The 21,937-nt window shown below is 37.0% G+C and overlaps 2 protein-coding genes across 2 annotated transcripts; both read right to left on the bottom strand.

The window, feature by feature from the left end:
• Positions 1 to 8,136: 8,136 nt before the first annotated feature.
• Positions 8,137 to 8,694, bottom strand: LOC123277891 (olfactory receptor 4P4-like). The gene has a single exon (XM_070487284.1). It carries the CDS (start codon positions 8,692 to 8,694, stop codon positions 8,137 to 8,139), a length of 558 nt encoding a protein of 185 aa, XP_070343385.1.
• An 84-nt stretch (positions 8,695 to 8,778) lies between these two features.
• Positions 8,779 to 20,824, bottom strand: LOC106821869 (olfactory receptor 4C3D-like). The gene is made up of 3 exons (XM_014826749.3): positions 19,927 to 20,824; positions 14,770 to 14,948; positions 8,779 to 8,913 (listed from the first exon to the last, which is right to left on the bottom strand). Exons 1-3 carry the CDS (start codon positions 20,822 to 20,824, stop codon positions 8,779 to 8,781), a joined length of 1,212 nt encoding a protein of 403 aa, XP_014682235.3.
• Between the last annotated feature and the right edge of the window lie 1,113 nt (positions 20,825 to 21,937).

Raw genomic sequence — 21,937 nt, 5'->3', positions numbered from 1 at the left:
GGCCAAAGGGAAAGGGGACATAATGGATACACTGTTTACAGATGGTTTGAAAAACGAACATATAGCCTCTCTTAAAAGGTCCAATGGATCAAGAAATCAGCTGTGCTTACTACTAAGTGGTGGCAGCTCATAAGTTCCCTCTAAGAATACGAACAACTAAGAGTATTATGAATTTTGGGACATTGTAAGAAAAAGGAAGAAGGAGGTGAGATGAGGATTGAAAGGTGAAAGAAAGAAAAGCAGGAATGAAGGGAAAGAAAAGAGTAGGAATAGAAAAAAATAAAAAAGAATATTAGTAGTCAAGAGTCAACCTTAATGGTTTACAATCAACAAGTAAAAGGAGGAAAGCCTGCACTATGTTTCATCCCAGGTATAGGCTGGAATTGAACTTCTTCCCATCATTTTCTCCAGAAAACAGCAAAGATTCAACTGCAAACAAAAGCAGTGAAGCCCAATAGACTATTGAGTCCACTATTTTCCAATCAAATAGAACTTTCAAATGACTAGAATAAGTAAAATTCAATAGAGATATAGGCCAAAAAGATATTTTAATATATGTTATATTAAATATCTAATATTTAATATATATACTGAAGCACATTAGTCCAATGAACAATCATAAAACAATTACTTCTTTTTGTTCAACATCTTTATTTTTATTGAGGTAACGTTGGTTTATTACATTATATAAATTTCAGTGTATATCATTATATTTCATTTTCTGTGTAGACTACATCATGTTCACCACCCAAAGACTAATTGACACCCATCACTGTATGCATATGCCCTATTACCTCTTTCATCCTCCTCCCTCCCTCCTTCTGTTATAATTACTTTTGTTTGCAGAAATGCGTACGATTAGTGTTTGGTCTTAAACATAAGAATTGATCAGGTTTTAAATTTATCAAATAAAGGAAAATTTTCAATTTTTTTTTAGCAAATTGAAAAGGCATCTGGAAATTAAAACTCGTTAGTTTTCTGATGTGGTCCTGATTATCGAGGGAAACTGGGAGAAAGACTTTCTCCAAGGTCATTTAACATTTTGCATCACTCTCTTTAAGAAGACCTTACACGAAGTAGAGAAAAGAGCATTTGTTGTCAAAGATACTGTGACATGGCAGATTTCAGTAGGTGAGAGACAGAACTGTGAGCAATAAATACAACCTCTATCAGCCTTTGAGTTTTTGGGGTCAGAGATTCTCTGGTACTAATTATTCATAAGGCAATTTACAAAGCATCACTCTTACTTTATTTTGGACAGCTGTACCCAAATTATCTCAGGAAAGACAGGAAAATAAAGCAAAACTCAAGCCCTGGACAAAACTGGTGAGATTGTTTTTATTCTAAAACTAATATAAAACATTTGCAGAAAAAGAGAATTCAATTAAATTTCTATATTGTGAATAACTGTAATACAATTGCAAGACATTTGTAGGGGCACTAGCCAGTGTGCCCCTTTAAAAACAATGTATCCTTGAAGCTCCTTGTCTGGACTACATGCCAGCACTCATGATGATAACAGTCCTGGGCTTGGCCAACCCAGCTGCTTTCTCGTGAGATAGTTAGAACAAGGACCCTCACAGTCTGAGGGAACATAGAGGCCCTCTAATGGGGGCTCTGGTCCTCGGAATGCAGGTCATACAGGGACAGTCCTCCATGGCAAGCATGCAGCCTTTGTTCCTCTGCCTACTTACACAAGCTTCTCTCAGGGAGCAGTAGTGGGTGCATATTGCCTGTCCCACCAGCCACACTGGACCTTCCCTGTAAGTTAATTCCCCAATAAACCAATATGTCTTGTTTGCTGTCTCTGGGATTTTTCTTTGGTCTCTGGGCAACCTGTCCTGCACTGGCTGCCCAGCTGGGCATGTGGTAGAACAACCCTGTGTTCAGAAATAAGGGGAGAATACAATTATTAAGATGATGATAAGGTAATGAAGTGCATCCATACATGACTATCACATAAGGTAACATGATGGTGAATAAGAAAATGCCAATAATTTCTAAACAAACTGAGGCATTACCATGTTTGAAATGCTCAGAAAGTTGACAGAGGAATTCTTTGAGATGGGTCTTGATCCAAGGAGAAAGAATTCCTTTAGGACTTAGGGTATGGACAGTGGTGGAACAAGTCTCAGTCTTCTAGATGAAAAGCAAGCAACACAACTCATGGTTGTCAAAAACTACTAGGATTTGAGCTCTCTAAAGTTGAAGGACTCTCTCAGTGAGAGTAGTAAGTTTTAATTCAGAAAGAAAAACCAGAGGGGAATGAACATGTAAAAAGAAGCATAGGGATGTGCTTGAGTCTGAATTTGAATTATTCCTATTCCTATTATTATTATTTTGTAATATATAAGAAAAGGTACACTTGTACTGACTGCTCTGTCAACACTATTATACAGACCTGAGAAAACACAGCCCTGTAGTTTCCCAAAAGCTAGAAGTGCCAGGCACAATCTTGCTTCAAAGGGATAGCCAAGAACAGAGATCAGTCAGAGTTGTAAGCACTAACTTGACAGATCTTGCAATGAAGTTGCCTCAGGTGGGCAAAATTCCTAATAATTATATAAGATTCTGTGCAATCCTATCCTAACCTAAAACTAAAGGAATAATTTACATCTGTGGCTTGGTTTGAGGAATAACTTGTAAGCCCCTTTGATCAAAACTATTCCACATATACATTCTAGTGACCCTGTTAGAGTACCCGAAATTCCATCACTGAAGACTTATCCATTTAAACTAAATATTGTCCTCTTCCTAAACCTGTCTTTCAGTATACTAAAGTATCTTTCAGTGATGAACTCTTCCAGGAATATTTAATTTATCCTACATGGACTAGCATGAAACATGAAAGATTAAAAGGATACATGAAGGAATGGTGAAATTAAAGGGCAGAGGTTTTCTTTTTCTTTTTCTGATTAACAGACAAATCTTTAAAATATTAAGGCAAAGTAATTTCTGAGGAATCCAGAAATTATCAAAGACTTCTCCTTCCCTCCATTCAAATCAAACAGATCTTGCTTTGCCTCCAGAGGTTTATTTTATTGCTTTATCTTCTCTTATTTCTGCCTCCTTATCAGAGTTTTATGGCTATTCCAGGCTGAGAGAATTGATTTAATTCATGGTAGAAATTACTGTAAATATGATAGATGATAATGAAATTGAAACTATATCATTTCACAAATTGGATTACAGAAGCCCCAAGAAGATAAATGATTTATCTAGAGTTACAGCACCATTGTCTCAGAATCAGGTTTGTATCAGGTCCTCTTTCTACTACACCACACCACCTCTTGACTCTGAGAGCTTGATATTGTGGGGGATGGGAATCGGCCACCTCAAGATGTGTCTCTTTGGCATGAGGATTATTTTAGGCTGATTACTTTTAATAAACTGCAGATAGGAAAGCAACTGAAAAGCAGAATTTACTTACCCTTTGTTAAGAGACATTTACATTGTAAAGGAAATCTCCATCTGTAAAGGTGTCTCCCTGTCCATACCAGGAAGAAAGGGGGATGACTTTTTCTCTAGAAACTCTTGTCAATGCAGAAGGCAAGGACTTAAATCTGTGTAATAACTTATTTCTGTTTACTGTGCTTATCTGGTAACCTCCTGTGACTCCCCCTACCCCCAACATCCTCCTTTGTCTTTAGCTGAAGATGATATTTAAGGTGGGGGCTTCAGCCACTTTGGCAAGTTGCTCAGGTTGCCTGAACCTCTCCCATGTATACATGTTATCAAGCTTTGTTTAATTTTCACCTGTTATTCTGTCTCATGTGAATTTAATTCATTCTCTGGCCAGAAGAACGCACAGTGGGTAGAGGAAATGTCTTCCTCCCATACAATATCAAATAGGGGACCATAAATTCATGTACAAAAAGATCCACGTTTCTTAAGAAGAACCTGCAGAGGTCACCTGGTTTCAACTACTTGAATACTCATGGCAGTATTCAGAAGGAAAAATGCAGATATATGTTTACATTTCTGTGTCAAAAATAAAGTGAATCTTTTCAAATATCTAAATGTTACAATATCCCCAAACACAGAAAGTGTTTCAAAATTACATTGAGTGCCTTGGACAGAATAAGAACTAACTAAATTTTTAGAAACAAACAGATGAAAAAACCTAATAAAAGGTGAGGGAGGTGAGATCCTTGGTTAGATGTGTGACTAGGGGATTTACTTTATTTCGCTAGACTTTGTTTCCTCATCTGAAGTGAAGGAATGGACTATCATGTGGAAGTAAGATGATCAGAATATGTGAACTTCAATTTCTTTAAGTATGCATGCTAAGAAACAGTAAGCATCCATTTTTGCATTTTCAACTACTGTGACTATACATTTGTTTTGAGTTAGAAGTAAATTTTGTTGGTCTTTCTTATGTTTTTCTTTCACACAATTTAATTCTCTTGGGAACTTGGCCACATAGATTAATTCCTTGGAAAAAAATTAACAATGTAACTCAATTCATTTTCCGTGGTCTTTCTCAGAACCTAGAGGTTGAAGAATTATGCTTTGGGGTGTTTTCTTTCTTCTACACAGTCGTTCTTCTGGGAAACCTCCTCATCATGCTGATAACTTACATGGGCAACCTTTTCAAGTCCCCTATGTATTTCTTTCTCAATTGCTTGTCTTTTGTGGACATTTGTTACTCTTCAGTCACAGCTCCTAAGATGCTTTTTGACCTACCAGCCAAGAGCAAAACTATCTCCTGTGTGGGTGCATGTTGCAACTCTTGGGGGAACATTTCTTTGGTTGAGATCATCATCCTTACTATAATGGGCTATGATGGTTATGTTGCTATCTGTAAACTCCCGTACTACATAGCTATAATGGGCCAGGACAGATGCAATAAAATGTTGCTGGGAATCTGGGTGGGAAGTTTCTTATACTCCATTAACCAAGAGGCTCTGGTAGTCCAACTATGCTTTTGTGGACCCAATGAGATTGATCATTACTTTTGTGCTGTCTGCCCTGTGCTGGAACTTGCCTGCAGAAACACATATGTTGTTGGTGGTGTTGTAACAGCAAACAGTGCTGTCATCACTGAGGATATTTATTGTCTTGCTAACCTCATATACCATCATCCTGGTGTCCCTGAGAAAGCAGTCAGCAGAAGGCAGGTGCAAAACTCTCTCTAGCTGTGGCTTCCACATTGCTATGGTCATCCACATTTTCGGTCCCTGTACTTTCATGTGTACACACCCTGGTACTGCCTTTTCAGAGGATAAGATGGCGGCTGTATTTTACACCATTGTCACTCCATGTTAAACCCCCTGATTTGCACACTGATAATGTACAAGTAAGGAATGCAAATCTACCCTGAAGTCTGGAATTAAGCCCCATCAAGCTCAACCTAGATCAGCTGAACCCCAGCTTACCCAAGAACACATAAGTGATAATTAAATGCTTAGTGTATAGGACACAGGTTTTAGAAGGGCTTGTTACATGTCAATATAGAGCTGGCTGATCCAAGAACAGCATGGTCAAACTGTAGAATTTGGGATTATGAGGTATATTCTTGAATTAATCAAACCTCCAATATCTTTAGTGTAAGGTACTTTCAAAGGAGCAGTATAAAAGGCCAAGTTAGAGAGACGGGGCATGAGGGACAAAAGATAACCTTGGTTATATACATAAAGGACAAATTCTAAATACCTACGTATACAAGCAGCCTCCCTCCCACTATTTCATCCATGGATAGCACATAGGAAGAGAAGGACATATTACTAATGACACTTGGGTAGATTCCTTTTCCCACCTCTTTTGTTAATAAATTATAAGAAAAGAGTTTAAAAAAGATAAATATGAGCCATATTCAAACTGACTTCTGAAAGGCGTGTCTTCTTTTGGGAGAAATCACATAGCGAATTTGTTACAATAAGCAAATTTAATTCATTTCTGGATAATGTGACCTACATATGCATCAGTAACAGGCTTATTAAAAATAAATATCAGAATTAGATGCCTGTCCACGCATCTATAGACATTTCTGTTCTCCCTCACCTTGCTGAATTGGATAATCCCATGATGAGGTAATCACCACCAGGAGATCAACATTAAATCTAAACCCTGACTTGATCTTCTGTTGTCTTTCTTACCTCCTTTTCAGTATACTTTTATAACTTTTATAACTTTTCTTCCATGCCTTGTGTTCTGCGTTCTCTAGTTTTTCAGGCAGTACACATGTCAGGGGCTTTTTGAAAGAGAAAAACTCTTGCTAAAATCTTCATCAACCTATGCCTAATTTTTTATGTACTCCTTACATTAAATTTACTTTTAATTGTACTCCTCATATTAAAACTTGGATTCCTATTGAATAAGGTACAATAATGCCTAAAGTATATACAATACAATTTCTTAATAGGGACTATGGTGAAGGTGATGTGGCACCAGAAAATAATAGAAATGTGTCTCTTATTTGAATACATATTGAACCCAACCTGTAGGCCTCAGTTCCTCAGGTGTATGTTGTGCTAGTGGATGACCTTAGATGACATCAGAAGTCCCTTCCACTTCACAAAGCTTGAGGAATCTTGTATAAATTAAGGAAACACTTCAATGTAACAATGATCTTGGCTTATGCCTCAGTTTTCAGTTGGTTTTACCTATTTCTTAATCTAATCTTCTTTATTTTTCCCTAGTACGAGGGCCTGCCTGAGTGGAAATGAGACAGATTTGCATAATTTGAATGATAGAACAAAACATCAAAAGATGCTAGTTAGCTTAAGGAGCAGTGAGAGTTAACAAAATGCACCCCAGGAGCCTCCATTTATTCAGCTACCTGCCTTCTTAAGCTCAAGGCCTTTCACAGGATTGTAGATTTTCTATGTTGCACATTTACATAGAGCATTAAGTTGTATGCTAATGAAGACAAATACAGTCATGGAATTACACTTCATAAGATCGAAAAAAGATGTTCATCATCCAATGTGAAACTTTTACAGTCATCTCTCAGTATCCATGGTGGATTGGTTCCAGAACTCGCCCATGCCAAAATCCATAAATGGCGTAGTTATTTGCAGATAACCTATGCACATCCTCCTGTTTACTTTAAATCACCTGTAGATTACTTATAATACCTAATACTATCTAAATGTAGGTAAATAGTTGTTGTACTATATTATTTAGAAAATAAGGACAAGATACCAATTCTGTGCATGTTCAGTACAGATGCAAGCATCTTAGGCCTTTGGATCCATGGTTGGTTGAGTTCACAGATGGGGAACCTACAAATACAGAGCGCAGACTGTACCGTAATGCACCACTGATGGGGTACTAAGAATCAATGACAATATGTTTCATTAGTATAGTGTGAATAGTATAAATACATTGCATTGCATTATTTTAGAAGCATTATTGTAATGTTAATTTAAAGATTTAAAATATACAATACACATACTTTTATCATTGCTTTTTTTTTATTGCAATGGAGGCTTCAAAAATATGGAAACACTTGTGGCTGGCTGGGTGGCACAGTGGTTAAATTTGCATGCTCCGCATTGGCAGCCCAGGTTCACTGGTTCGGATCCCAGGTGCTGACCTCCGCACCACTTGTCAAGCCATGCTGTGGTAAGCATCCCACAGATAGAGTGGAGAAAGATGGGCATGGATGTTGGCCCAGGGCCAGTCTTCCTCAGCAGAAAGGAGGAGGATTGGTGGCAGATGTTAACTCAGGGCTAATCTTCCTCAAAAAAGAAAAAATGGAAACGCTTAGGACCTCTATCTGTGAGAGGTATCTCAGTCAAGATATCTGTTTCCTAAAGCAGGGCACAACTGCCGAACCATGCAGTCTTTACAATTTACCCACAACTTGCCCTGATAAAAGTGCTATAATGCCCACTACGTCATGGATCATAAAAAGCAGAAGGGTTCAAAATGTCAGACGTAAATTCCAGATTGTCAGAGCTGGAAGAGATCTGGAGATCATCTGGTCCACCTCTCTTCTATACAGTCTCAGAAAAGTAACAGAAAGAGAATGGCTGACGGTCCTTATCTCTTCAGGGCTTGCAAATTTTCATGACAGCCCTCCACATCTCTGTATCTGTGCATCTGTTGGCATTAATGATTCTGTAGATAGAACAGGATCTGCCAAAGGTTTGAACACCAGTGTCTTCATTTCCCTTGAAACAATGTATCTCAGCACACTTTCCTCATGGTGTTCTTCATGTCTGTGTTTCTCATTGTGTAGATGAGAGGGTTGAATATGGGTGCAATCACGGTGTAAAATAGGGCAAAAAGCTTATCATCACTGAGAGAATCAACAGTGGGGACATAGGTGAAGAGGAGGGGCAAGAAGAACGTGAACACAGCAGTGATGTGTGAGCTGCAAGTGGAGAGGGCTTTGCAGTGGCCCTCGGATAAATGAGTCCTCAGGGTTGACAGGACGATGATGTAAGAAATTACCAAGGCAACAAAGGTCAAAATGGACATCACTCCTGTGGTGGTAATGGTCACAATGACCAATAAGCTGGTGTCCATGCAGGCCAGCTTCAGCAAGGGGAGTACATCACAGAAATAGTGGTCTATCTGATTGGGACCACAGAAGGGAAGTTCAATAATAATCAATACATGCAGGATTGAATGGATAAATGCTCCCATAATAGAGGCCATCACAAGGACATAGCACACTTGTCTGCTCATGATGACTATGTAGTGAAGGGGCCTGCAGATGGCTGCAAAGTGGTCATAGGCCATGGCCACCAAGATGAAGGTCTCAGTGGCACCAAAGAAGTGAGCATAAAACATCTGGGGTATGTAGCCATTGTAAGAGATTGTCTTTTACTGGGCCAGTAAGTCTGTGATCAGTTTGGGGGCCACTGTGGAGCCGAAGCAGACATCCATGAAAGCATGTAGGCTACTCACTGAGGTGGCTGCTCCTGATGGTAAGAAGAATGAGCAGGTTTCCTGAGAGAACTGCAATATAGCAAAGCGAGAACAGGACAAAGCAGGCAACCTTCACATCCTCATAGCTAAAAAGTCCCAGGAGGATAAATTCTGTGATGTTTTTCTGTCCTATTGCTTCTGTGAGTTTGATCATATAGAGAGGGAAGTTAATATACTCGAAAACACTGAGCTTTTTAAAATTATTGATTTATTTTAAAGGCCATTTATTTATTCAATGAAAATATGTTGATGGTTTATTATGATACAACCCCTATAATTGGTACTAACAGTATAGCAGTGTACAAAATACATACAATCTCTACCTACGGGTAGAGTACAGTTCACTTCCCAGTCTAAGCAAGGAGTTCTCATCATTTTTATCCTTTGGTCACATTTTCTGACACTTTCTTTTATGGCAGCACACTGAGGGGCAAACTGCATCCAGACACTCTTCTTCACTAGATCTGTTCCACTATCTTGTATCTCTTTGAATTGAGCCACTAACTTTCTTTGCCAGGCTCATTACAGGCTCCTGGGACCAATCCTTATAATATTTTAGTTAAAAAGAAAATATTTCTTTGGTGTAAAATATTATATTACATCTCTTACTTCCTTTCTCCAAACTCATCTAAAATGTGTCACAAACAGCTAAACTCGAGGTTCATTTTTATAAAAAGATTAACCCAACACATTGATAAAATATGTCAGCCTAATTGTGAAGAGCTATAACAGCAATTGAACACTGTCCATTATTCCCTCTGAGTTCCTGTGACATTGTGTTAGGAAAATGCACATTTGACATATAAAGATATTTTTAATAGGATTTTAAGAGGTTCATGGACTTTCGATTGAACTTGAATCCATGAATCCCAAGTTAACACCCTGTGGTCTGATTTTTTGCAAAATCTCTGGCAATATCACTGTCACACAAGCAAAACTCCAATTGCAATGGTTCTGAGCTGCAGTGTGATTTGTTTAAAATAAAATGTTAAAGATTCTTTTAACTGTGGTTATTTGTCCTTACAGATAAAATTCCCTCCTTGAATATAGAATGGTGTTAAAAAATATAAAAATATTGAAACAAGTAAAAAGATATACCATGTTAATGGCTAGGGGGGATCAATATAGAAAAGATGTCAATTCTTCCCAAATTAATCAATGCATTCAATAATTAAAACAAACATTCTGACAAAAACTTCCATGAAACTTGAAAATCTGATTCCGAAATTCAGAAACAGTTAATATCTACAGTAGTTAAGCTAACTTTTTAAAAGAAAGAATGAAGAACATAGACATACCTTTCAGAATGGAAGTATATTAGAAAACTATGACAATTAAAGAATTGATGAAAGCAGATAGCTAGACAATAGGACAGCCAATAAATAAACACATAAAATATTGGAATTTATTCTATGTTTGAATTGAAATTTAAAATTGATGTGAAATAATGAACTTTTCAGTAACTGATGTTAGGACTTTGAATCTCCCTCTGGAGGAAAAAAATACCTCACAAGGCATAAAAATTATATTCCAGATGATTGAAAGATATAAATTTGTCAAATAAAACTAGGAAAAATATTTGAGAAATAATTATAATGGATTTATTTCATAGAATAGGGATTCGTTTTAAGCAAATTACAGAAAGCAAATTCATAAAATATATATTTATACTTTCTGTATGAAAAAATTCTATATGAACAAAGTGTTTTTTTACTTTTTATTGAGATTATGATAGTTTACAACATTGTGAAATTTCAGCTGCACGTTATTATTTGTCAGTCATATTATAGGTGCACCACTTCACCCTTTGTGCCCACCTTGAACAAAATATTTAAAAAAGTGACAAAATGAGTGTAAATATAAATCCTACAAAGCAATAATTTAAAGATAAGCAACACAATTTTCTAAAAAAGAAAACATTTGACTAGTCAATACACAGAAAGGAAATTACTACTAGCCAATATCATATATAAAAACGCCCAACCTCATTAGAATCAGGGAAATAAAGCTTGAACAACAATGAGATACTACTCCTACTCATCAACTTCATAAAAATAAAGTTAAAAAGGCTGTTTATATAACACTTTGGTGAGTGGCCCAGTGAAAATACTCCAGAAAACATAGAAAAATATATTCATAGCAGATTTTCAAATTTGGAAAATGGAAATGATCTATCTGACAGTAGAATGGAAATAAGATGTGGTACGTTCTTATTATGGAAAACAAGGTAGAAATTTAAATTTTGGATCCTTGTGGCATATTTACTATGATACAAATCACTAAGATATATTTTTGAGTGGAAAATATAATAAAGTACTCAAAGGTAATCAGTATGATAACTTGTATGTTAAAATAAATCACAACCACAGACTACTGTGTAGTTTCTATGAGAACATTTGTGCTCATAAATTAATTGGAGAATGTGTGGAAGGAAAGATTTACTTCTGAGAAATAAAGGGGGTGATGGCCAAAGGGGCTTTTAGAGGTATACAGTATTTTTATTAAAGAGTTTATGTTTCAGTATCAGTTCTGTAATTAAAGTTAATTTAAAAACTCCTTATTTGGTAATACGTTTATGAAGACTACATAATGAATGAAATGAAATGAAATATAAACACAGTCGTTTACTGGAATTCAATAAACTCATGTAACTTACCACATTGTTTCCTCAATTACTTTAGTAAATATAGACATAGATGCTATTCTCAAAGCAGTATAAACCATCAATTGTCATAAAAAAATAAACATGACTAGACAGATACACTGCCCCCTCTCCTCCAGGAGGAGATATTTGATATAAGGAAACAGAAAACACCTCTGCATCTGCATCTACATTTATACCAGTGTCTGTATCTCTTTTTACAGCTATATCTGGATTTGTTTCTTATATCAACACTAAAAAGTCTAGTTATACTTTTATAATTTTGAGAGGATTTAAATAAATTCCAAGATGATCTGTTAAATCTAATGGTTCTTATTATTGAAGACTCAAGTTTATAATTTACTCTTTTATACGGCTCTTGTTTTGCTGAACTAACACTGGTGCTTATTATAGTTTCAGTGAGAGGAAAAAGTAAATTTGTCATAGAGGATGCTGAATAATCAGGATCTGCTACATGAAAGGTTAACAGCCTCTGATATATGTGGACTCAATAGAAATGCCACTATAAGTAAAACTTCTGATTATCTGAAATCATCCTCTCTGCTGCAACAAGCTCATTAAGAAAATCTACATTGGACAGCATCCTAAAAAGGATAGTCAGCACACTGAAGTTCACCCTGCTTTACCACAACCTCTACAATAAAAAGGGAAAAAATACTCAACTCTGATTTTCAGGGTCATCTTGGTGTCCTTAGTCTCACAGAAAGCCATCCCTCTAAGAACAGGAACCAGACAAGGATATCCACTTCACCACTCTTATTTAACATAGTATTGGAAGTCTTAGCCACAGCAACCAGGCAAGAAAAAGAAATAAAAGGAATCCAAACTGAAAAGGGAGAAGTGAAACGATCACTATTTGCAGATGACATGATTTTATAGATAGAAAACCCTACAGAATCTTCTAAAAACGTTTTGGAAATAATAAATGAATATAGTCAAGCCGCAGGATACAAAATCAACATATAAAAATGAGTTGTGTTCACTAACAATGAAGTAGCAGAAAGAGAAATTAAGAATACAATCACATTTACAGTTGGAACAAAAATAATAAAATATCTAGGAATAAGCTTAACCAAAAAGGTGAAAGATCTGTACACTGAAAACTATAAAAGATTTTTTAAACAAATTAGGGAAGACATCAAGAAATGGAAAGATACTCCATGCTCCTGGATTGAAAGTATTAACATGGTTAAAATGCCCATACATCCTAAAGCACCCTACAGATTCAATAAATTCCTTTCAAAGTTCCAACAATATTTTTCTCAGAAATAGAACAAAGAATCCTAAAATTTGTATGGAACAACAAAAGACTCCAAATAGTCAAAGGAATCTTGAGAAAAAAAGAACAAATTTGGAGATATCACTCTCCCTGATTTCAACATATACTATAAAACCATAGTAATAAAACCAGCATAGTTCTGGCAGAAAAACAGACACATAGATCAATGGAACAGAATTGAGAGCTCAGAAATAAACTCGTACATCTATGGACAGCTAATTTTCTACAAGGGATCCAAGAGCACACAATGGAGAAAGGAAAATCTCTTCAATAAATGGTGTTGGGAAAACCAGACAGCCAGATGAAAAAGAATGAAAGTAGACCATTATCTTACACCATGCACAAAAATTAACTCAAAATGGAATAAAGACTTGAATGTTAGACCTGAAACCATGAAATTCCTAGAAGAAAACATAGGCAGTATGTTCTTTGACATTAGTCTTAGCGGCAGATTTTCAAGTACCATGTCTGACCGTGAAAGGGAAACAATAGAAAACATAATCAAATGGGACTACATCAAACTAAAAAGCTTCTGCACAGCAAAGGAAACCATCAACAAAATGAAAAGACAGCCTAACAACTGGGAGAAGATATTTGCAAGCCATATACATGATAAGGGGATAATATCCAAAATATACAGAGACCTTATACATCTCAACAACAAAAATACTAATAATCCCATTAAAACGTGGGCAAAAGATCTGAACAGAGATTTCTCCAAAGAAGATATACAGGTGACCAACATTCGCATGAAAAGATGTTCAACATCATTAGCTATGAGGGAAATGCAAATCAAAATTACAATGAGATATCACCTCACTCCCCTCAGAATGGCTGTAATTAACACAACAGGAAACAACAAGTGTTGGAGAAGATGTGGAGAGAAGGGAACTCTCATATACTGTTGCTAGGAGTGCAAACTGGTGCAGCAACTATGGAAAACAATACAGAGATTCCTCCAAAAATTAATAGAACTACCATATGATCTAGCTATTCCACTGCTGGGTATTCATCCAAAGAACATGACAACACAAATCTGTAAAGATACATTCACCCCTATGTTCATTGCAGCATTAGTCACAATAGCCAAGACTTGGAAGCAAACTAGGTGCCCACCAAGGGACGAATCAATAAAGAAGATGTGGTATATATCCACAATAGAATACTCCTCAGTCATAAGAAATTATGAAATCGAATCATTTGTGACAATATGGATGGAACTTCAGAGTATTATGCAAAGTGAAATAAGTCAGAGGGAGAATGTCAAATACCATATGATCTCACTCATACGTAAAAGAGAAAAACAGCAACAAATGAATATATAGAAACGGAGATTGGATTGGTGGTTACTAGAGGGAAAGGGGGGAGGGGAGAGGGTGAAAGGGGCAATTAGGCACATGTGTGTGGTGATGGATTATAAGTATTTGGGTAGTGAACATGATGCAATCTACACAGAAATCTAAATATAATGATTTACACCTGAAATTAACATGCTATGAACCAACATTACCACAATAAAAAAGGGAAGTTATTTTGATAGAATCAGAGTTTCTAATAATTTTAAAGAAAGATTTGAAATATATGCTCTAAGTGTCCAACGACTTAAATAGAAAACAACCCTTGTGGTTGGCAGAGGAATTTGAATTTCATCTAAATAGAAAATGCTGCCCCAAAACACAGCCAGGTAAACTGTTTACAAAATAATTTGTGGAAGTATGTCTGCCATTTGGCTACATTTTGAGCTTAATTTGTAAACAGTATCCAATCCACATCTTAGAAGAAACGTCATTAATAAGACGTTTTCCTTTGGGTAGTAGCCCTGGGCCTAGAGAGGGCAGAGTGCACTTTCAAAGGGCATAGAATTTCAAAGTGTGCACACTTGCATCACTCTAATTGTATTCCTTTGAGGCTATGTTTCTACTGACTGAAGAGCTAATCACCATACCAGTGAATTCCCAACCACCTCTGCAATGATCTGCTTTTCCCAGGGGCGGAACTTCACTGGAGCCAGGTCAAGCTCATGCTCCACAAACACAAAATCAGATCGCTGTATTAACCATTCAATTATTTGCTCCACAACTAAGATCTCTTCTTCAATAACAGAATGGCCATACAATGATCCATCTGCCCATTAATGTAAATGAAGAAAAGTCAATAGGATTTATTCTTGACCACATAGCACGTATCAAGACTGAATTTTTCTGTCACCTAATTTGGTGCTCTTTCATCTTTTAAGAGTATTATTAAAATTGTGTCATATCTAGTTGAAGTACAGTTGCAAGTATTAAGGATTAAAAAAGGTACCTCAGCCAGAAAAAATAAGAACTAAATTCTGTCTGACCCCATAACAACTTGTACTCCCAAATGACATGTTTTCAATTTAGAAATATTTGGGGTTACAGTATTTATTCTTTTTCCACTTTCAATAGTAAAAAAATATCAATATGCTACATTTACAATATACTTCACAGATTACACCTGGTCATTAACATTTGCCCACATACCCTGGGAAGTTTCGTGAGAAAGAAGAGTCTCTCAGCTTTACTAAATATCATCCTCACAGGTGATGCACCAACCTCTGCACTTGGATTATCTTTACTAACATTCTAACATTACTCCATGTCCTTACCTAACTGTGGGTTAGGCAGTGCTCCTCCACCTTTTTTTTCAGTATTGCCCGCCTAAGGCACCTTTTTAGATACTCTTTCCCTAACAACCCCCCTACAATCTTAGCATCACAGATATACTATTTATGTACTTTATGTATATCTATGCTTTATATGTAAAAGCAGTAAGATATTTTCGTCTCCATAGAAATCATTTTTACCTACCTTTGGGGAGATAACATCCCCGTTGCAAATGCATGTGTTAAAGAAACTTACTTACAAAAGAAAGGGGAGAAATAATGTGTTTTTTTAACCTTGATCTTAACTAAAATTCTAGCTGTGCTTCAAACTACACAAATCTATATCTAATTTTTCTCCTCTGAGTCACCCTCTCAATAAAATGTTTTTCAGCAAACTTATTACTAACACAATTACATTTTTATTTATGTGTTAACTTGTTTATTATCCCTCTATTCCGCCCTGAATTTAAGATCCATACTGATGAGGATTTTAGGCTGGTTAATTTTAAAACAGCAGATGAGAAGCAGGCTCCGAGGACTGGAGTTTGATTGCCCTTTGCTGAGAAACATTTACATTTGTAAGGGACACCTCCATCTGTAAAGATGCCTTCCTCTCTGTGCCAGGAAGAAGGGGGATGGCCTTATCTCTAGAAACTCTTAATGGGGAAGGCAAGAACTTAAGTTGGTTACTGTCTGGCAACCTCATGTAACTGATTTAGGGTGGTGGCTTCTGGCCTTTACTTAATCCGATTTGATTCTTATCTAAAAGTTGTGGGACCACCCAATGGCCAGACCCCACCTGCACTGATACCATTTTAATTTTTTTACATGTTCTTTGTTTTGTAAAGAGATGGCTCACATACCTATGCCTTAAATTTAGCCTTACTCTCCACCCATGTTTGCAGCAGAAGCAGCTGCAGCAGCACCTCCTCCTGCCTGTGGGCCCTGTCCCCACGAAGCAGCTCTGACTGCCCATGGGTCCTGTCCCCATGCTATTCCACACTATTCTCTAAATAAAATAGCACTACTGCCAGATCTTGAGAGTCCAAGAAATCTTTCTTTCGACTCCTCGGCTCACCGACCCTGCATCACATACAAACACAGTTCTTGTCTGTGGTATTCAACAGCCCCCAGAACTCTCCAGCACACTGTTGGCACTGAACAATATATTTTGATAAATGAACTAAGTCAAAATTTGCTGAACTTAAATGACAATGGATCCAGTTTTCAAGTAATAAATATTAGCACTATGAGATAATAATGGGAAAAGTCCTATAGAAACAACATTTAGCTCTTCAAAGTGCTACCCTCATGCCCAGAGTATCAGTCTCCTCAATGATCGAGTTCCTTATTCTTCCTCCAAACATGTCTCTCACCTGTGTCACTTTCTTTGAAATTTCTCCTTTGACTTTTATTTCTTGAGCCCATTACATCTCACTTTCCACGAGGCCCATGTAGGGACATACACCTATAGAAATGAGATTGTGGGGAACTGGTCTTGGCCACGCCAAGATATGTCTCTTTGGTATGAGGATTATTGGGCTGATTGCTTTTGATAAACTGGGACAGGGAAGGAGGCTCTGAGGGGTGGAACTTGCTGGCCCTTTGTTAGGAGACATTTACATTGTAAAGGAAATCTCTATCTGTAAAGGTGCCTCCCTCTAGTACCAGGGAGAAGAAAGGGGATGACCTTCTCTCTAGAAGCTCTTAATCAATGCCAAAGGCAAAGACTTAAATCTGCATTTGTTTACTGTACTTGTGTGGTAATCTCCCATGATTGACCCCCTCTCCACCCCCAACATCCTCCTTTGTCTTTAGCCGAGATGATATTTACATGGGGACTTCAGCCATTTTGGCGAGTTGCTCAGCTTGCCTGACTTCTCCCATGTATACATGTTATAAACCTTTGTTTAGTTTTCTCCTGCTATTCTGTCTCATGTGAATTAACTTCATTCTCCAGCCAGATGAACCCATTTTGGGTAGAGGAAATGTCTTACTCCCCTACAAGATCATCAGATGGCTTTTCTCTAACACATGAGGAATCAAGAGAATGCACGTGACCTAGGAGAAGGAGGTCAAGGGACAGCCGAGGGAAGAAAGTGATGCCCCAAAATAAGGGATGAATGCCTCAAGGGCAATCTTGACAATGCAACCAATGATCAGTTCTGTGTGTTGAAATTTTGACATCATGCTGGCAAGCAGTATTGTGAAGTGGGAAGAGTAGAGATGACAGAGTCTAAAAGACTTGATATTGTTGCTTAACTTCACTGAGCCTCATTTTCTGCTTGTATAAAATGGAATAAAGACTAATAAAACTTGTTGCTACACTAAAAGAGTTAAAGTATGTAAAGAACCTATCAAAACTTGTGCCTTATGGTTGGCATTAAACACGGATTATTGATCTCTCCTCACTTAATGCCTATTTTCACTGAATTAAAAGTCCATATAAACCAAAGCATCCTTATACAACAGATCCAAATATTATTTACCTTATTAATTGTTTGTGGAAGATATACTTACTTCCTTATATGTTGTTTTAAGTATCAGAAAAAATCAGATGGCAGTTGGACCTCATGAGAGATTCTTGATGATGAATAAAAAGGGACATCTTAACATGACTTAAAATTATTCACAAACCAGAGGTTTCCATCTACTGAGAATGTCAGACTGACTTGCATTTCCTCCTTCAGTTCTCACAGCTTCCAAGATTGCTGTTGACAATTTATAATTTGTGTTTCATTAATCTTATCACCCCTCCCCTGAGCACTTGGTGTTACCTATAAGACACAATCGTTGGCCTTATTTTCCCTCTTTTGTCTTAGAGTAGAAACAATATTTACTCAATACTTTTTCCTCTCCTTACCACTGGCTTTCTCTCATCTCCTATGTGACAGTCAAAATGAACCACATCATTTAATCCAGATTCTGCTGAAATGTTTGATTCTCACCAGCAATTGTAAACTTGATCCTTTTTAATGTACTAAGTTCTGTTTATATGGTCTTTCAAGCGTAGAATCTGTGGGAAAAGGTCCTATTTCTTACGAATTTTGTAGAGCCATGCATACGCTAGAACACCTAGTCACCCAAAAGAACAGTGTACCATGCTCTGGCATTACTGTATGGTCAAAATAAAAAATAGCTCTAGAGGACCACAGTTTGAGAAAGGGAATTTTGTGAGAAGTAACACAAGTTGATGTGGTATAGTTGGAGAAGCTTTGATTTATAGTGTTATGTACTAATATAGAAAGATCTGATTTTCCTTGTCCATAGAGGAGTATAATTGCTTAAATATATGGCTACATGTGAGACAAGGCTACAACAAATTTGACACAATCTTTATTGAAGGACAACGTGAATCATTAAGACTGAAGAAAAGTTTCTTATCTATAGACGTAAACATGGACAACTGAGTTTTATTTCAAAGAAAGTAGGACTGAGATCTGAAAGACCTGGATTCAAATTTTGTAGCTGAAACATTAGATATGTGACCTGAGGCAAGTAAATTAGTAAACTTTTCTTGGCATCAACTTCTCTGTAAAATGGTGACAGTAATATTGGAACTACCAATTTAATACATGAAAAATCAACTAACTTAAGTGAATATGCCTGATAGATAATACAGTGTTCCTTTAGTGTAAATATACATATCACATCTACAGAGCAATACCTTTGGAACTTAAGTATATGCCTTTATGTTGAGTTTAAATAGAAGAATGTTTATCTTTATTGTTTCAAATGGTTCCTTAAGTCTTGGTAAGGAAAAAGAAAAACCTTCCTTTATATTCAAGAAAAACTGTGAGCCATAAGGATATTTATGAAAATAAGACAAAATTAAGAGTAATTTCAACATTTCTGGCTTATTTCTTGTGCCAAAAAACCCCATAAAGTTTGGCTTTAAATTATTCTTTCTTCCTTTTGTATCTGTATTTTTTGCTTTTTGTTAATTCATAGTGCCAAAAGTAAAAAATCTGTAGTGAATTTTTTCACTCCCCATCTGTCCCTTCTACATCCAGCTAAGAATTTTCATCCTCTTTTTTCCTTTACAACAGACAAAGCAAAAGCAAAAGAAGTTCTGAGATCATGGTTCTATGAAAAAGCTGATTTCATCCAAGTAACATATGTATGAAAAATTTAGTAAAGTAGCAGTGGGATTCGAGAAAAATACACTCTAGAATCGTCAAACTAGGGATCAATAGTTGTTCTTTCCATTGCATATCCTGAATCTATGCACATGACCTTTGAAGCCTTGGTAAAGTACATTAAAAGCTATCAAAAGAATGTATGAAAGAGCTTAACCACTGTTAAGTATTCAATAAATGTTAGCATGTGGGGTTTTTTTTTCTGTCAGTGATCTGCAGAATTTGTTAACTTTCTTTAACAGTTTACAACACATATAATCGTCCCTATATATATATATATATATCACCACTTTCTTGGTGTTATGAACAGCCTAAGTTACTCTCATCTTCAACAAACTTCTCAGGGCATTTTTCACCTCTGTATTTCTCACTGTGTAAATGATAGGATTTAACATGGGAGTGAAGATTGCAAAGAACACAGCCACCAACTTGTCCATAGGGTAGGTGGCCAAAGGACGCACATAGGTGAATATGCAAGGCACAAAATAGAGTGCAACTACAGTAAAGTGGGAGCCACATGTAGAGAGGGCTCTGCGTCGTCCTTTGGAACCTTGGGATTTCAGGGAGCTCAGGATGACTATATAGGAGATGAGCAGCATGGAAAAAATGAGCAAGCACATAGCCCCACTGTTGGCTGTCACCACAATTATGAGCATGTAGGAGTCCCTACAGGCAAGCTTCAACAGTGGGAAGAAATCACACATGAAGTGGTCGATGACACTGGGGCCACAAAAGGACAGGTTGACCATGAAAATAACCTGCACAGTGGCATGCAGTATTCCCCCAATCCAGGTCACAAACACCAGGAGACAGCAGAGGCCCTGTCTCATGATGGTCATGTAGTGCAGGGGCTTGCAGATGGCCACATAGCGATCATAGGCCATGACAGTGAGGAGGATGACCTCTGATCCTCCCAGGAAGTGTTCCACAAAGATCTGAGTCAGGCAGCCACCCAAGGAGATAGTTCTCCTCTGGTACAGCATGTCAATGATCATTTTTGGGGTGGTGACAGAGGTAAAGGAGGCATCTATGAAGGACAAGTAAGTAAGAAAGAAGTACATGGGAGCTGAAAGTGTGGGGCTGAGGGAGATGGTAACGACAATGAGCATATTGGCCAGCACAGTAAATAAGAAAATGAACAAAAAGGCAATGAAGAGTATTTTCTGCAAGTGTGGATTCTGTGTGAGTCCCAAGAGAATAAATTCAGTCACGTTGTTGGGAGTGAGGTGATCCATTTAGGAATTAATGCCTGGCTGAGGCCTAAATTACCTATAAAGGGATAAAGAAAGATACCTATTAATCATGCAGAGATTGTACTCTGAGTTTGATAATACGAAAACAGAGCAGTCACTGTAACTATGGAGCAGGTCCTTGGCACACCTTGCCCCAGTAATAGTTTCAATTCTTTCTTATTTCCTCCATGATATTTTGCATCTCTTCAAATATCTAATATCTGTCACCTATAAATCATCTATAGGGCAGCATTTGATTTGTAATTTACTGAGAAAATACTGGGCTATATACATGATATCTGGACTCTTCGGGTTCCAACTCCGTGACTTTACTTAGTCATTTCAGTGTCCCATCCTTCTCAGCCCTCCTCTGTGTCTACGAGCTTACAAATTGCAACTCTCAGATGTATTTTCTAAGTTAAGAGTTCCTCCCTCTTCTAGGAGAGTTCACATTTGGACCCACAGCTCTAAGTGTGGAAAGAAAGACAGGGTCGATAAATATCTGTCATAAGAAGACAGATTAGGTAAAATATATGTCGTTGCTGACACACCCTGCCTGATACCTACCATAAAACCTATGCTATTCATGTGTGTTTCCTCTCTGTGCCTACCATAGTGCCTGGCAGAATATCTGCAGTATTTGGCTCCTACTGGGTGGTGAATAAATACTTAGTGAATCGCCACTTCTTTGTGTGTAAAACTACGCATGTTTCTCCAGCCCACAAACCCAGGTATTCATGTGCTCTCATCCTCCCACTCTGTTTATCATTACTCTCTACTTTAGGAGAAATGTAAATAAACTTTTGAAAGAAAGCTGCATTTCAGTTTAATAGTTTCTGACACACTTTTTAGGGTAAGTATGAAAATGTTAATGCTTCTAGGAAAGGGTATGTTACTGGGTCATTTTACTTTCAAGATAATTATTGTGTTTATTCTTCAAAATTCTGCTCCACATATAATTTAGCATAGTCACATCAGTAAATTTATAGCTTTGGTAGACTGAGATTAAAAGAAAAAAACTTTTGGATGGTTGTTCAATACATGAGGATCTATCAAGCAAAGGAAAGTCTTATTTTCAAATTTTAAAAACAGAGATTTTGAGTGGAAAAGAGAAAG

The sequence above is a fragment of the Equus asinus genome, chromosome 17 (assembly GCF_041296235.1).
Source record: "Equus asinus isolate D_3611 breed Donkey chromosome 17, EquAss-T2T_v2, whole genome shotgun sequence".
Lineage (NCBI taxonomy): Eukaryota > Metazoa > Chordata > Mammalia > Perissodactyla > Equidae > Equus > Equus asinus.
The sequence above is the reverse complement of the archived record's forward strand: the minus strand, read 5'-3'. Positions and strand labels throughout refer to the sequence as shown.

What these genes read in the sequence shown, in the direction of transcription:
- LOC106821869 (XM_014826749.3), bottom strand. Translation starts at nt 20,824, where the DNA reads ATGGATCACCTCACTCCCAACAACGTGACTGAATTTATTCTCTTGGGA. An exon ending in GGTGAAAAATGCCCTGAGAA is followed by an intron (nt 14,949 to 19,926) that starts GTTTGTTGAAGA and finishes ATTAATGGGCAG; the next exon opens with ATGGATCATTGTATGGCCAT. An exon ending in AGGTGGTTGGGAATTCACTG is followed by an intron (nt 8,914 to 14,769) that starts GTATGGTGATTA and finishes GCTATATTGCAG; the next exon opens with TTCTCTCAGGAAACCTGCTC.
- LOC123277891 (XM_070487284.1), bottom strand. Translation starts at nt 8,694, where the DNA reads ATGGCCTATGACCACTTTGCAGCCATCTGCAGGCCCCTTCACTACATA.